At 29.1% G+C, this 17,127-nt stretch overlaps 1 protein-coding gene across 2 annotated transcripts in view; it reads right to left on the reverse strand.

Annotated features, from left to right (window-relative positions):
* Positions 1–348: 348 nt before the first annotated feature.
* Positions 349–17,127, reverse strand: part of LOC106466566 (protein phosphatase 1 regulatory subunit 12B-like) — a 51,030-nt gene continuing 34,251 nt past the window's right edge. The window contains exons 18-23 of one of the 2 annotated variants that reach the window (XM_022395105.1): positions 15,650–15,811; positions 13,228–13,335; positions 10,206–10,244; positions 9,259–9,309; positions 4,102–4,188; positions 349–1,667 (exon numbers count right to left, since the gene is read on the reverse strand). In XM_022395105.1, coding sequence (XP_022250813.1) covers positions 4,102–4,188; positions 9,259–9,309; positions 10,206–10,244; positions 13,228–13,335; positions 15,650–15,811 — 447 coding nt within the window. In that variant the 3' untranslated portion in view covers positions 349–1,667. The remainder of the gene's footprint in view (positions 1,668–4,101; positions 4,189–9,258; positions 9,310–10,205; positions 10,245–13,227; positions 13,336–15,649; positions 15,812–17,127) is intronic. The other variant, XM_013926861.2, reaches the window with a different exon arrangement.

Raw genomic sequence — 17,127 nt, forward strand, 5'->3', positions numbered from 1 at the left:
TCATTCTTTACACATAACAAGTCAAACTCAAACAGATTTAAGAAACAGGATATACAATAAAATGGCTTAAAATTTGTTTTAAGATAGGTGTAAGGCATATAAAATCCATGGTTCTTCAATTATAAAAGCTATGGAAGAGATTACTAAACAAATTTTATTTCTATTCATTGTATACAATAATTCTTAAACCTGGGAAGTTCTAATAACTAACTTGAAAAACACAGTTTTACATTTTCATTTTAATATTAGTTAAGTTTTATTGTTAATATTTGTTTTAGTTTTAAAGTAATAATTTGAAAAATAATTTTGATAACTGTCAAAAGAAAACAGAAATTTCCTTCTAATAAATCAATTACTTTAGAAAGTGACCATAAGTAAAAAAAAATATATAAAAAATCCCCCCTCCCCCCCACAAAAACATATCAGCTGATACAAAGATTAATAACCAAAAGTTTGCATATTCTGACATAAATGAGACTAACTTTTCTTTGTTTAATTACAGTAAAATATAGTTATTATTTCTTACTGATAATGCTTATTGTCAGTCAGTGGTTTGCTCTCAACCATTTTGCATGTAGTTTCTGCCAACTAATGTTGGGTGATGACACATACATACCTTAATGAATACAAATTCTGTTTCTTAGATAAACAAATACAAAAAATGTTGTCTTTTCCACTTGCCTTTGCTCAATCACTCAGCAAGAGGTTATTAATTCTCAAAATAATCTAACACAAATACTGTGTGAAAAAAAAAGTGTTACTTTGTTCTTTTGAAGTACCATTTCTTGGTGGGTTTTTAATTGTACATATATATATAGCAGAAAAGTGATCAAGAAAATACCTAACAAGTAATTATCACAAAATAATGATAATATTGTTTATCCAAATTTCTCTTTATTAATCTCAGATTTTTGGAAAAAATATTATATTACGTTTTTAAAAACAGAAGGCAAAATCCTGGTGGCCATTTTAAGTCACAACTCATTACAAGACATAGAACTAGTATTGCCCTAACATTTATTTTTTTCATATTTCAGCTGTCGGATGATAATTCAATACACAGCTTTTATTTTCTTCTGACTGCCATTGGAATTCTTTAACATTACCTTTTGTTCTTAAAATTAAAAAGTAATCAGACATCCCTCTTTTCTTCAAACAAAGCAATAGTCTTGGAGGTTCTAAAATCATATTTTTTCATGTGTGGTACTGAAATACTGATGGTAATTTTAAGTTTAAAAAATTCAGACTATCAGAAATAAAATATATAAAAGCAGAAGAAAATATAATAATGCACTCAGGGACACAGATCAGTGACTGTTAATGTACCAACGTTTAAGTGGTTAAATTAAAGACGGAATTGTAAGACTAGATGACAGTCATAAACTTTCCGGCTGAAGTACATCATCCAACCATAACCGCAGTGAAGAACAAACTCAACAAACTACAACTGTAGGTTAAAACAAAGGTGAGAAGAGTACCATCATAACAATGTCAACCACACTGTAGAAATTGGTGTCCTCAGGGTTAGGGAGGTTCTAACCCCAGGCTGGAAGATATGTAAACCTGAATTCTATTTTTTTCTATTTGGATAGCTTACTGATGACTCTGATTAGGGCCCCATTTTCATCTCGTAACCGCTGGTTCTCAGCTTTCACCTGCTCCAGTTGCTAGAAAAATAAAGTAGTAAATTTAATAGCAGTTTTTACTCAAACCTGAACATATCTTAGGAATCTCACTATATAATAAATACTAAAATAAGACTGATTTTAGAACATTGTGTTATTTTCTTATATTTTTAGTCAGTGAACACATTACTTTAATTAAAAATAATAAAACAGTGCATTGGACTTAGATAGAAATTAGTATGTTAACAAGTAAAACAAGTTTCCAAAATTTACCTACAATCTAACTCTTTACATATAACTTTAATTATTCACATAAAATACCTTGTATTTTATACCCAATCTGTTCTCTTCTTATGCTTAATTATCTTAATTAATCATAATTAAAAACAATGTCCTAGGAATAGATGATGATGATGATATTATCCAGTGAGATCTTCAAATAAAAATGTCAGAATTGAGTGCATTCTCTTTTTCAAAAGTTTATTTTACACATGATTTTGATACAAGACTCTTCTCTCTAAGCTTATTTTAGAGAATAATATTTCAAGGGATCTTTTCACACATTTTGTGGATTTTCTTACACAACTTTCCAATGCTCTGTCTATGAATTATAAAAAAAAATCACCATCCATATCCTAAAGAAGTGTCAGAAGAGATATCAAGAAAGCCATAAAAATCCAAATAAATTTTGAAATATACATGGAACTACGGCCCTCCTTGTCACAGAATTAAAGTTACAATTTGTTTTGTTTGTTTGTTTTGAATTTCTTGCAAAGCTACACGGGGGCTATCTCTGCTAACCGTCCCTAATTTAGCAGTAATAGACTAGAGGGAAGGCAGCTAGTCATCACCACCCACTGCCAACTCTTGGACTACTCTTTCACCAACAAATAGTGGGATTGACAGTAACATTATAATGCTCCCATAACTGAAAGGGCAAGCATGTTTGGTGGGATGGAGATTCAAACCTGCATCCCGCAGATTGCGAGTCGAGTGCCCTAACCACCTGGCCATGCCAGGCCCATTGTTTATTGAAAAGGTTACTCCTACCAGTGGCTCAATGGTAAGTCTGAAGACTTATAATGTTAAAATTGTGGTGAACATAGCACAAACCACCGGGGCAAGTTGGAATTTAAGAAGAATGTTATCATGTTTGTAGTTGGTTTATTTACGAGCGACATTTTTAAAAAGTCTGCTTGGTATAGATTGTGAGAACTAGAGATTATTTTTAACGAACACTTCAATGAACACTAAGCCAATAACAAACTGCTGTAAATATTCTTGTTAAACCATGAGTTTAACTACGGAAGTAAACATTGCATCACCAAGCAATCTGTAAAGCACATTACCTTAGTAGATCTTTAAATCATAATATAAGAACCATAAATCCCTGTCTATTGACAACTTTGTAACCTTCACCAATTATAAGCTCTATGGATTTCTCTCTTTCTTCATATTATCATCAAACATGATAATTTCTCATTACAATATTATTGGGAAAACAAATAAAAGATGTGATCTAATATACTTTTGTGGTTTTAACAATATTTTATAAATTATCTTTAAAAACAAAGAATTTCTTGTCTCTGAAATATGACACTCGGACAGAGACAATAACTACTTGAAGCAGTAAGTGATTTAAACATTTTTTTCCCTCTAGAATTTACTATTATTACCAAAACTCATTATCCTGTCATTAATGATCTGGAAAAAATGAACTAACAAATACACACACATGGATTGAGATAAGCAGTAAAATGTAAATAAGTAAACATGGTAATTAGCCATACATATATATATTTTATTTCAATAAATTGTTATTTATGAGAAAGATCAAAAAAGGATTGTAGTCAACTTGCAATGATGGTAGGCCAGTACTTAAATACACAACAGTGTAATGTCAATGTTGTCAAACCTTTTAAAATAATAATTATTTATACAGCTTAATTTAAAAGTAATGTCAAAACCATAAAAAACATTGGTGTTATGACATTATTATCCAGAAGTTTATTTATTTTCAATGCAAGCTGTGTATGTTCTTTGGTATAAGCAATAAGAAAGAAAACATTTTTATAAGAAAACACACACGCACATTTTACATCAACAGAAATGACAATGGTTCTTGTAGATTATGTGCATTTAAAGACTTCAAATTTACTATGAATTGCACAGGTGTAAAACAATTTTTTTAACCATAAATAAAAACGTTGTGATTAAAAAAATGTATTAGGAATAATGATGATGGTATATTCTTGTTAATATGAAATAATTAAGATAAAAATTATTCTCAAACCATCATTTCATTATACATGTTATTTTATGCACAATAAACAGAAAATAACACACTTGGTGTTCCATAAAGACCTACAGTTGCCCACTTAAAAAAAAAAAGTTTTTTAGTCCTTTTACAAAACATCTGTTCAAATCATTTCAAAATAGCTAATGGCATGCACATTTCAAAGACCAGAAATTTTACCTATTTTGATAATTTTGAAACCACTCGAGTGAGAGCTCTGTTCTCAGCTTTAAGCTTTTCATTTTCTGTCATAACTTTGGCCATGTTCTGCAAGTAAACACAGTACAGGCATTTGTAAAGGCTGACCAGCAGCTAAGTGTGGTCCACTAAATTTAGTATGTCTTACATGGGAATGAATTTAAATTCTGTTCCCTGTATTTTTCTTTATAAAATAATACTGTAGTTCTAAAACATAATTTTAAGTACATTACAAATGTACAAGATTGATATTAGACATTTTTACCATTATACTAATTTTGTTTTTCTGCAGCTCTGACTAACATCTTCTATAACTCTTGGCTATATGTAACTCTAATATAAATAAACAGTTATAGCAATTTCAAAATGTCTAAGTCACATCTTTAAAGTTTGCTACACTTAAATTTACTGTTTTCCAACTGCTACAAATCACATAAATATATTACATGTGCCAAAAGTATTCAAAATAATTGTTGTTACATTCAATTCAAAAGTGTAAAATCTATAAATGAATCCAAAGTGTGAAGTATGCTTTCTAATTATATTCTGTTATGTTTAAACTACTATAATAAAACTTATTAACATGTGTGGAACATATCCTGAATAGTAAAACTACTCCTGCATTAAAAGAATATTTTAAAAAGATACCTGTCACTTTTAATTTTGCCCTGGTTAATCATAACAAATGTTAAATAACACGTCTTAAAGATTTAAGTTTTAGAACCTTAATAGAAACAGCACAGTAGGAAGTTCAAGTACTGATTCAGGATTTGGAGGAGAGAGAGGAGGCGGTAGCTGGGGCCATACTTTAAAACAAAATTTAACACAGAACCTAAATATTTTATTATAAAGCAATAAATCCATGAAAAACTACAAAATTAGAAATATTTTTATTGGTTGTTATGCAATTGGTTATTCATCTTTGCTAATCAGCATGCACAAGTCTCATGTACATGCACATCTTTTAGAATTTCATAAACTTTTGTGTTTTGACCTTAAAATGATGAATATCATGTTACAATGCAACAGTGGCTTATCTTTACATGGCCAGCAAGTTCTGTATGTTTGGGACTACATGAGCCTGAAAATATATATAATCTTACCATGTAACAATAATAACCAAAAGGTAGAAGAAAAAAAAGTTTCCCTTAAAGTTGTACAAGCCTAGATCACACCTAATGCGAGGGAAACATAAAAATGTTGAATTATTATGATGGATTTTACTTAGAAAACGGAGCCTAAGTTAGTCTTGAACGTTATGGTTTATCTGCTCCTTTGATGATTATTAGAAATTAAGATAAACGTGTTTATGAAATGCAAAAGAGAGATACAGAAAATATGTAGTGAATTAAGTGCAGCATGTTTCTAGTAATCATATATCTGAAAGTTACCCATTTTCCAACAAACCTGACAATACACTTGTTTTAAAGAGAAATGTTTATGAAAATAATAATATTTCTTTCAACAAATCCAATAGCACAAAATCATTAGACATGATAAAACTGTTCTGGGTCTTGGAAATTGCATGCCATTATCATTCATAAAAAAAAAAAGATGAACATTCCTTATTTTAAGCATTCTACTCAAAACACAGTAGCTAAAAGTATGAAACTCAATGCACTTTTAATTAGTTGCGTCAGTCACTTATGACAAACGTTTAGTGAATCAAACAGTACAAATAATAATTAGTTGAATCTAAACTTCTGAAAAAAAAGTGTCATTTCATACATCCAATAAACTTGCCTTATTTATCAGCATAATATTTTGATATTTTATTTTGACAACTGAAACTGTCAATCCCTTTTAAGTTATAAAACATGGTAAAACTGACTGTCGTTGTCATACATCATATATTTTTGACAATATTCCTGACTGAGATATTCATACAAATATAGTTCATTTTCAACATATATAACAAGTTCTTTATTTATATACATGTTGTATGAACACAATACAGCTTATTATTCAATCTGAGTAGTTTGCCCATAGCTTACAATACTTGCTAAAACTTATGTGGTGTCTTGTGTTAGAATATTCCTGCAGCTTTCAAACATATATAAAGTGTCATATAAAATATTATCAGGAATGAAAAGAATATAAAAAAAAACTTCAAACAATTTCCAGATTTTTGATTTATTCCAAAAAGTTGTACACTTCAAATTAGAATTTTTGTTCAACTCTAGAGCTCCAGATCACTAATATGTCAATAAACCACAAAAATTGTTGGTAAAATCACTTTATTTCGATGAATGTTAGAGCCTCTACCTTCCAATTGATTTTAGTCATTAGCTCTAGCTATTTTCAAAGTTGAGTTTAATTAGTAATTATTCAGATTACGTGCTGTGACATTATAATAGGGTGGCAATGAAGGACTGTAGTAATAAAACCAATGACAGAGAAGGAAATCATGTGAAAAATAAGACATGGATAATTATATTTCCATGTGATTATGGTTTCTTAGACAATGTAAACCTATACTTTAGTATGAGCAGAAAAACTCTAATAAAACAAATCTATAAAATCATTGTTTACAGTTGAGACTTATCCTGCATAGAAATGAAAGTTGGAATATATCTTTAATTTTTTTTATATGTGAAATACACTAAGTAATGTTACATAATGATAAAAAACTGCTGGAAAAAAAAGAGAATTATAATTTGTACTTAAATTTTCTAACTTGATATGCATGTGTACACTTGACCCCCTCAAAGGTACACACCTGTCATGACAGAACTAAGCAACTATTTTTCAAACATGAACCTGTGAAATGTGATCTCAATGGACAGACTTAGTAACTAAGATCCTGCATGAAAACTATGGATGACTGCAGAAAAGAACTGAAGACCTATAATCTCTAATCATGTTACAATTGTGTTTGTGTTTCAACATACTAGTTTTGGAGTTTGTGAGGAGAAAAAGAAGGCATTATAGTTTTTTTATTAATTACTTATGCCATTAGAATATATAGTAAGGACTATTCCTGTCAGTAGAATATTCTTTTGTCCTGTTTTTGCACACACACACACTATTATGTCTCATATAGTCTATTTTCCATGTTTCAAAGATTAATGTTTCAACTTACAAAAAACAAACTGATTAATGTCACAGTGTTATCTAAAGTCATGCATACAATACCTTACATTGCTATTATCAATCAATATAACAAACAAAACTTAAATGCAAATCACACGACTGTTAAGTGAAAGAACACGAAAGCAAGGTAAATAACACCAATACTTAAATATTATGAACTTACACGCATGACCACTTATTAAACTAAAAAAATATTAACTAAGGAAAATATGCAACAGTCTTGGTCTTGCTTTCACATTGGTTCTTAAACATGTACAGTTTAATGTTAATGTTCACTATCAATATAGTTTGACAGCACATAAAATATAACTAATATTATACAGCTTTATATACAAGTAATAATCACTGTTATACTGAAGTAATTATCACTGCTAATAGTTTTGTTTTGAGTTTACTTACTGATTAAGTATTATCTTATTACAAGCTATAACTTGTAATAAAGTAATTATCAATATTATATATTTTTATATAAAAATCAATAACCAGTGAAAATCATACACTGAGATTGAATATTATGAGTTAAAGACATAGTATCATTCCCCAGAATCCCCATTATACAGCGATAATGTATCTTAATCTTAAAGCCTAAGGGGTTGAACTTATAAAGCTGGAAAAGAAGCATTATTAATGTCATAAAACTATGAAAATACCATAATATTTTCACCCTATTTATTTCCTTAGTTATAATTTAAGATATTTCTTCTGAAACAACAAATATTATTACACTAGATTATTCAAGGATTATCACATTAAGTAAAAGAAATCAACCATTGAAACAAATATTGCTGCAATACTGAGTTATAATTAAGTAATACACACTACACATTTATTATGCTGAACAGGAAAAAGTTAGTGCTAGAACAAACATTACTGCAGTAATAAAAGAAATCCACTGCTAAGACAAATATTAAAGCAACAATTCACAACAAGTAATATTTATATACTCCAAGTGCTTATTACACCGAGTCAGAAAATTCTATTATTTGACCAAGTATTATTGTAATACTTGGCAACAACTAATGCACTTCAGATAATATCACACTAAAGCTCTATTGCACAATTTTCACAGGAAGAAAGATACAAAACACTTTTGTGAATACTTTGTTAATGCTAGTTATGACACCATTGTTGTCCTGGATTAACAAAATGTTTATTAACTTTCCTATAAACTTGACTGTTCACAACTTTGGCTATAATCACTTTCTTCTGATATTTGTCAGACACTTTAATATATTTCATGTGTGTAAGCACAGATTCAGAAACACTTGCTCCGACACTGACAGTTAACCAAAACCTAACCTAAACTCTTTTGTATTTTCATCATCTCTTTATTAATTTTTTGAACGTAACCGTGCTTTATACAGAAGCTTAAATTGCTAAGTGAACGATTTGTTATGCACAAGTCATATAATGTCTTTAATTACTATTAAGTACTCCAAAATTCTGCTACTATTGTAATTCTTGCCAAAGATTTCTCTGTGTTGACAATTTAAAAAAAAATGCATAAAACAAGACTGTGTTTACACTTCATAAAAAGCTTTTAAATCACCAATCATAATGATAATAACATTCAAAAGTTCTTAAGCATTATAACTACAATATTAAAGGAACTAACTTCAAAGAAAATTGGAGTATATCATTACTTACTAGTTACATAAAAATGATTTGTTTGCCTTTTAATATCCACACAGCTCACAAATACATGAAAACCCGAGTAAACTTGTACACAATCATTTATGTGTACCTGTGTACATACAACAACAAAATTGAGTTCCAGATTAAAAGGAAAAGACTAAAAACCAAACAAACAAAAAAAAAAAATACTATATCTCCTTATACAGAGAATTATACCGGTCCTTCATCAATTTCTTAAAAACTAGCACCAGCATAATCCTCTCAAATAACAGTGAGTGACCAATAAAAACCTATTTCTTGACTCTGTGTAAATTTTCATTGGTCTCACATCAAAGACACAGAAGCACATAATGTAATTATGTTCCTATATCTTAAAAAGATTAAACCCAAGCTAGGTTTTACTAGTCATACCTTAAGCTCTTCCTCCATTTCTGCAGCTTTCCTTTCTAATGCTCTTCGTTCCTAAAATACAGTCATTACCAAGTAAATAGCTTGATCGTAGCAAATCAAACCTTCACATACTACAACAAAACAAAAGGAAGACTACCCTTTCCCATAATAATCTATACTGCATTCAATGAATTACGCAAGAACTACACTATTGTCTTTGTAAAGTTGTGATTTAAGTGCAGTACATGAAGTGAGAGTACATTTAAACCTGAGTAAATGCTGAAGAAAAAATTTATCTTGGAAGTAAAATATATGAGTATATGATTTAGATTACTAACTAAGTTCAAGAGATAATATCTTAGTTATAAAATAACGTACAATATTTATGTGCAAATATAGGAGAAGGTGATTAAGTTTACTAAGGTCAAGAGTTATATATTAGTAATCAAATAAACTTACAATATTTATGTGCAAATATAGGAAAAGGTGATTAAGTTTACTAAGGTCAAGAGTTATATATTAGTAATCAAATAACGTACAATATTTATGTGCAAATATAGGAGAAGGTAATTAAGTTTACTAAGGTCAAGAGTTATACATTAGTTATCAAATAACGTACAATATTAATGTGCAAATATAGGAGTTTGCAATTAAGTTTACTAAGGTCAAGAGATAATATATCTTAGTTATCAAAAACATAGAATACTTATGTGACAAATGAACATGTGAAGTGTTAACACAAAACTGAACATTTCTTTAATTAAACAGACAATTTATCATTCGATGATTATGATTCCATGCTCTTTAACAGTAATAATGATCACCTCTATTTTATAATTAAAGCAATTCATATAAATAATGTAAAACTATTAAGCATCTATAATGAAAATGTTTCACAAATTCTACAAAATAAGAGTTCTAGAATTTTTCTACAGCTTTCAATAAATTGTACAAAAAACAAAACTTACTCTTTTTTCTGCATCACTTAGAGAACTTCTTGTGTGATTCTAGTTTGAAAAATAATTAGGATTATCATTAAAAAGACAATTTAAAAAAGATTAATGCGGTATCCAAATTTTGCAAAATTACCACAAAGACTATAGCATGGTTTTTAACATGTTAGTTACACTGTAATTCTATCTAAATGTACATAGAAAGTAAAAAAAGAAAAAACCTTTTTAACAACAAAAATATTCTATAAAAAAAAGGTTAATAATTGACAAGGTTTCATTAATACTATGAAGTGTCTATATTGTATTAAGACACTGGATGGAATGCAGTATCATATCCAGAATTTGAAAAATGTTCATTTGTAGAATACTTGAGTAAGATTAAAATATAAAACTGGAGAATAGGTTATCAAGTTATAAAAAGATGCTTAAAAAAAATGGGACAGCACAACAGCTACTGAAAATACTAATGGAAAATAGTATCAATTATAAAGCCAGAAAATATACAAAATTCACAGAGTTATTTTATTGATTCCAGTCAATTTTTATTTGATTTTTTTTTCAATTTTTTGACATTGAAATGAATCAATGATTTCTATTTTAACTCAATATTTTGAGAAGGCCAACACATAATGAATCACAGCAAACAAGTGTTGAAACTTCTAGTATGATGTCTAGACTCAGCCCATTAGACTCAGAATCTTATTTAATGTCCGGAATATACATAGACACTGATTAAAATTTAAATCTTCAAGTAAATGTTGACAGTTTTCAAATGTCAATTTGTCAGTACAGAAGTGATTAATAAACTGAAAATTTACTATTAAGTTAATGCTTAGGTACAACTGTATTTGCCATGTTTTCAAACACTTAACTGATTAAAACTTTTCTTAAAAACAGAATAGGTATGTTATTGTTCAACTTTGAACTTTATATCATCAAGCAGAAAAAGAAAAATTCAAAGTGGAGAAATAAAGCAAGCCAAATCTAAGGATACAAGCATGACTGAAAAGCATGCTTGAAAATTTCAAATACATCAGAAATTTAGCTGTGACAAAACATTGATCATACTAAACAAGAAATGTTTTGCACATTTTCTTGGCAATATCCTTTGCTGTCAGATAAATCTGATGCCCTTACCAAAAGTACTAAAAACTTAAAAATAGACCAAGCTCAAAATAAGCACATATCTTGCTCACAGCAATGGATTAAAGATAAGAACAAATCAAAATGGATTAAAGATAACAACAAACCATTTACCCAATAGTCAAGATTTGTAAACATTCTTCTCAGACAAGCTCTCATAAGATTTGATAACAATAAAAAAAAAAAAAATTATATAATTGGCTTAAAACAGTTTATACAGTTGCTACATCTGACAAACCACTTTTAGAGTAATGTGTGAAATCCAAACAAAAAATGGTTTTGGTAACAATTATAGAAACATTCACAGTTGCAAATCTTTTATGAGTTCTATTGCTAAAACTTTAATTCAGGATAGTACAAATAAGCTAATCAAAGATACATTTTGTCATTGTTTTATCAAATGGAAACTCAAGATTGTGCTGTCGTTGAGCAAGAAATTGTATACTTATGATAAGAGTAACAAAAATGTAACAAAAATGACTTCCACAGATGCATTACAATTGGAAATGCTCAAGGTGTTTTCTATTTCATAGAAAATGCATCAATAAAGGTTGTTTTGAAAATTTTCAACATTCAAGCCAACAGATAGTAAACCAGATTAACAAATTAGGTAATTTAACATAATGGGAGTTCATATATTGGAAGAGCTTTCTTATTTGTCTGATGTTAAGTAGGTAAAGTGAATGGCTTCCAAACCTAGAAAAATGTTATTGCTTTAGAATAAAATATAAAAGCCATTGCTATTCATCTTGAATAAGCCTGATGACAACATTCCAGCCGAGGGTTATTTGAAAGACCATTCCTCTCATAATTTTATGAAACACCTATATGACCTATCAATTGTGAAAGAACTATCCAAATCCTTGTTGCAGACCTTAATGAAATGGCATTAATCAGATTAATTGCACTGAAATATATTCCAGGAAACCCCAAATAAAATTTTGCCTCATAATATGATACAGGGTTTAAGAAAATGGGAAATATAAAAGGAAGCTAGCAGAGCTAGATTACATGACAGATGTGAACATTTGTTCACTCAATGACAGTGGTATCAACATTTTCAGATTATGTAAACTTCTGATAGGAATCATTTTCACTACTTCAGATTTTTAACTTTCACAACGTTTTTGGCTACAGCTAAACTAGTTATCTATTGTACAAATTACTTGCCTTTACTTCTCTAGGACAGTACTTTACATAGAATAATAATAATAATAACGATAATTGAATAGGAGTGGATTAGCTTTAATTTGCTCTTACTGGACCAGAGGATTCCACTGATACACAATTTAAAATGACAATTATTTTCAAGAATGAACAGAATGTCTAAATAAACTAAAACAAAATTCCTAGATCTGTGAGCTTCACATCTGGCTTAATGAAAACACAAAAGGTTATCGTATGATTATACACACTGGCAACAATGTGGATTTTGTTTTAAATGGTATAATGCAGAAAGGAAGACATATCAATGTATAAATAAGTACATGTTTAACTTAGACATGGACTTTGTCTTTTGCTAACATGTTCAAATTTTGGGACCTACCAAATATTTGAAAGGACTCAGGCAAATTTCTGAAAAAGTATTGGACATGGACAGTAGGAAAAAATAATAATAAAAATCTTGGCAAAAAAAATAAAAACCAGTTAATCTATTGTTTTTAAATATGATTAATTTATCTTTGAGTACGATATAAACAACAACAAATAATGCCTGATTTTCTACAGTATGTAATAAAATACATTTCTCAATTGTATATAAGAATGTATTAAATCAAACAGCAGTAATTTGTTTCAATCATTAACATACAGGATTCTGTAAGTTTTATTATACAATTAAACATCTTTGCTAGATTATGATATTTTGTAGCAATAATAAAAGAATAGGCCTAACCTGTAATAAAGCTTTTTGTAACTGACGTTTTGTATTGACCAGCTCTTCTTCCGTTTTCTTAAGGTTTTCTTTCAGCCTTGCATTTTCTGATTTCAGTGTTTCACAGATCTGCAGAAAAACACAGTCAATACTGATAATAAAGGCAATTTTACTAAAAAATTTTAATATGCATTAAATATAAACATGTTATTTTTTCTAGGTATTATAAATCTACAAATACTGTATTTCAAGTAAATATTCATGTACACATATCTAATATGAAAATACTTTCACAAAACATCCTTAGGTGTTAAGTTAAGTATGTCTTTTGGAATGAAAAGCTCAAACATTACATACAGTATGATACCTAATATTGTTATGCAAGAGCACACGATATAGTTATTTTGTATATAATTATTTCTTGATAAATTGTTATTGGTGTTTTATCAGCACAAATCTACACAATGAGCTATCTACACTCTCTCCACTGCAGAGAGTGATTCCTTGGAATTTAATGTTGTAACTCCATAAAGTTACCACTGACTTACCAAGGAACTTCTTACCACAAGTTTTAAAGATAGCATTATTTTGAATTAAATATAAATATTTGTTTATTATTTTTTGTTATTATTTAAAAGTTTAGTAAATAGATAGCACTGTTGTAGTGTTTTTAAATGAGGAGAGAATAATACAATTACATTATTCAGAAATAAACAATTCCAGTAAAAAATACCAAGACAGTACTGGTGAATGGAGTCTTTGTCTTTAAGTGAACTTCAATATTCAGATACTATTTTGACTATGTGAATTAAACTATAACTTTCATAGACTGTTTGATACTATTTAGACTATGTGAATTAAGCTATAACTTTCATGGACTATTTGATACTATTTAGACTATGTGAATTAAGCTATAACTTTCATGGACCATTTGATACTATTTAGACTATGTGAATTAAGCTATAACTTTCATGGACCATAGTCTAAATAGTATCAAACAGTCTATGAAAGTTATAGCTTAATTCACATAGTCTAAATAGTATCAAATGGTCCATGAAAGTTATAGCTTAATTCATATAGTCTAAATAGTATCAAACATTTGATACTATTTAGACTATGTGAATTAAGCTATAACTTTCATAGACTGTTTGATACTATTTAGACTATGTGAATTAAGCTATAACTTTCATGAACCATTTGATACTATTTAGACTATGTGAATTAAGCTATAACTTTCATGGACTGTTTGATACTATTTAGACTACATGAATTAAGCTATAACTTTCATGGACTGTTTGTTTTGTGTCAATAAGTCACACATACAATTGAGTTCATTTCAACCACTAACTGTAGGGGGATAAGATGGTTGTGTGTTAAACCTGTTCATAAAACATCTTCATGATGCTAATGACATTATTGATGTACTCATTATGAATTGAATCAACATGAAATAGGAAGCTTAACATGGTAGACAACAGCTTCTTATTTGTTACAGACTAAGATGTAATACTTTCAGTGGAATGCAGTTAAATTGCATCACATCATCCATTGTAAATTTGAAAATACAAGAGATCTAACAGAGATTTTAAAGTTAATGGTAGAAGGGTACAACAGAGTACAACAGGATCTATAGTATGGTGTGATGTTAAAGATTGCTTATCCTGATGAATTGTGAAAATATAATGGTGTGAAGACAACTTATTCGTTACCTGTGAAAGTGACTATACCTATAAAAAAAATCTTCTTCTTCAATGAATTAGAAAGCAACCAATTACCCCTGAATGTACTCCCAACACTGAACAAAATTAAGATTTTACAAAACTCTAGCCTAAAAATAAAAATCTAAAGCCAGTACATAAGAAATTTCCAGATAATATAACCTTACAAGACAAAGTTATCAAAAGTCCTGATGAACACAATAATCCACAACAAAATAACACTCCCTTCTATTACCATGGAGAACAAAATAAAACACCCCTAAGACGACTTTTGTGAATGAGAAAGTTAAGAGTTGTTAAGTGTCATAATTGTAAAAAGTTATCCAATGAACCTAAAGATTTAGCAAAAGCTCTGATTATACAATACCAACTAATATTTGTTTATAAATTGTTTTATGTTTCAAAGTATATTATTTTGCTCTAAAATATCAATATTTGTAATTTGCAAATACTATTTATACATTTTAAAGTTTGATCAACAGGTAACACTGTTGTAGTGATTTGTAAATATCATGAAAATACCTTTGAAAGTCCGATACATTAATGAAATGTGCATGAGGTTGGCTTTAATTTTAATTTGGAACGTTAAAAGAGTTTTTATTATGAAGGATAACAACAAAGTAAGATAATTAAACCTTATTTCACTAAGTTCTACCTCAAACACAGGATGCTTTCACTTTTAACCGAGGACAAATTTTGTTAGAAAGAAAACAGATCTCTGGTACCTTCTTGTAGTTTTGATCTCCTTCCTCCGCTAAGCTGCCTGTGCTACTGTTGAGGGAACTTCGGCCCAGCCGATCTGTATACCTTTTTGGTGTCTCTGAATGACCATTGTCATGTTGTGTCCCTATTGACCCAAAATGCGACCTCTGAGATTCAGATGATGTCTGAAGAAGAAATACTCGTGTTTTTTTATAGCCTTTAACATTAACCCTAAAACTACTGGTCTGCTTAAATACCTTTCATTACCAGTGAGGTTCACATATTGCTTTACATTGAATAATTGCATGTTTTTGCCTGCCCCACAGTGCAAAGAAATGATAAAAAACATTTTGTCAAATAACTCATCTTCTAAGTAAAATAAACAAGAAACCAGTAATTAGTAGGATTAAACAGTGTTTATATTTAACTATTTTTGTGTAACTCAAATGTTATTAGCAATCCCATAACCAAGAAAGTAATGGACTCACATGTAATTTGGTGCATAAATTGTTTTGAAAAATGCAATAGTGACCCTATAAATAATTCTAGGATTAATGTGTAAAACTGTTGTTTTTTCAGAATGCTAGTAGACATTTTTAATAAAGTATCACTTCAAATTCTTGAAAAATCTTAAATGATATACAAAAGAAAATATTGTATGTGAATGCAAAGACAAAATATTAATTGTATCAAAATGCTAAAATGTAAAACAATGGACTAACTGCAAGAAAATGCTAAAATTTAAAACAGCAAATCTACTGTAAAACAACACAGTGATGTAAATATAGATTCACTGATAATAAAAAAGTGCATGAGATACCCCCACTGTAAGATAACAGAATGGTTATTTTCTTCATTGCACACACATTTTAGATTGAAAATAAAATTTTACAACTTTTTTCTCTCTTTTAACTAAAATTAAATATGTTAATTTCTGTGGTACCCTAAAAAACTTAACTTATTAAATGCTTTTGTTGCACTGAAAAAATAAAAATATCTAACATCTCTTAATGCTTTAAGTACCATTTCTAGAAAATGTATATACATAATAAAATAATTACAACTGAACAGACCTACCCTCAGCAGCCTAGGCTTGGGTCATTTATTATTTACTTAAGTATTTCTCCAGGACAAAAATGATTCATTGACAGTCAAACATTGGATATACTTTATTAAAAAACATTACAATCTTTCTTTTGTCCCACTCAAATCTGGTTAATCATAAGATGCTAGGCACTTTCTATTAACTCTTTGATTCAATGTAGCATATCCATGCTCTGACACTCACTGTATGATCACACATCAGTTGCAACCATTTATCAGTTTGTGGCTGACTTGAGAAGATTAAATATTTGCAAGCTGAGTCAGAGCCAAGAATTTGGCTCAAACCCACATTGGCTAACCCAACTTTAACGTAAAAATGGATCTACCGTAAGACAACATACAGATATAAAGATAGATCCATTATAACACAACAAAGAAATGTAAAAATGATTTTACT

The sequence above is a fragment of the Limulus polyphemus genome, unplaced genomic scaffold (assembly GCF_000517525.1).
Source record: "Limulus polyphemus unplaced genomic scaffold, Limulus_polyphemus-2.1.2 Scaffold74, whole genome shotgun sequence".
Taxonomy (NCBI): domain Eukaryota; kingdom Metazoa; phylum Arthropoda; class Merostomata; order Xiphosura; family Limulidae; genus Limulus; species Limulus polyphemus.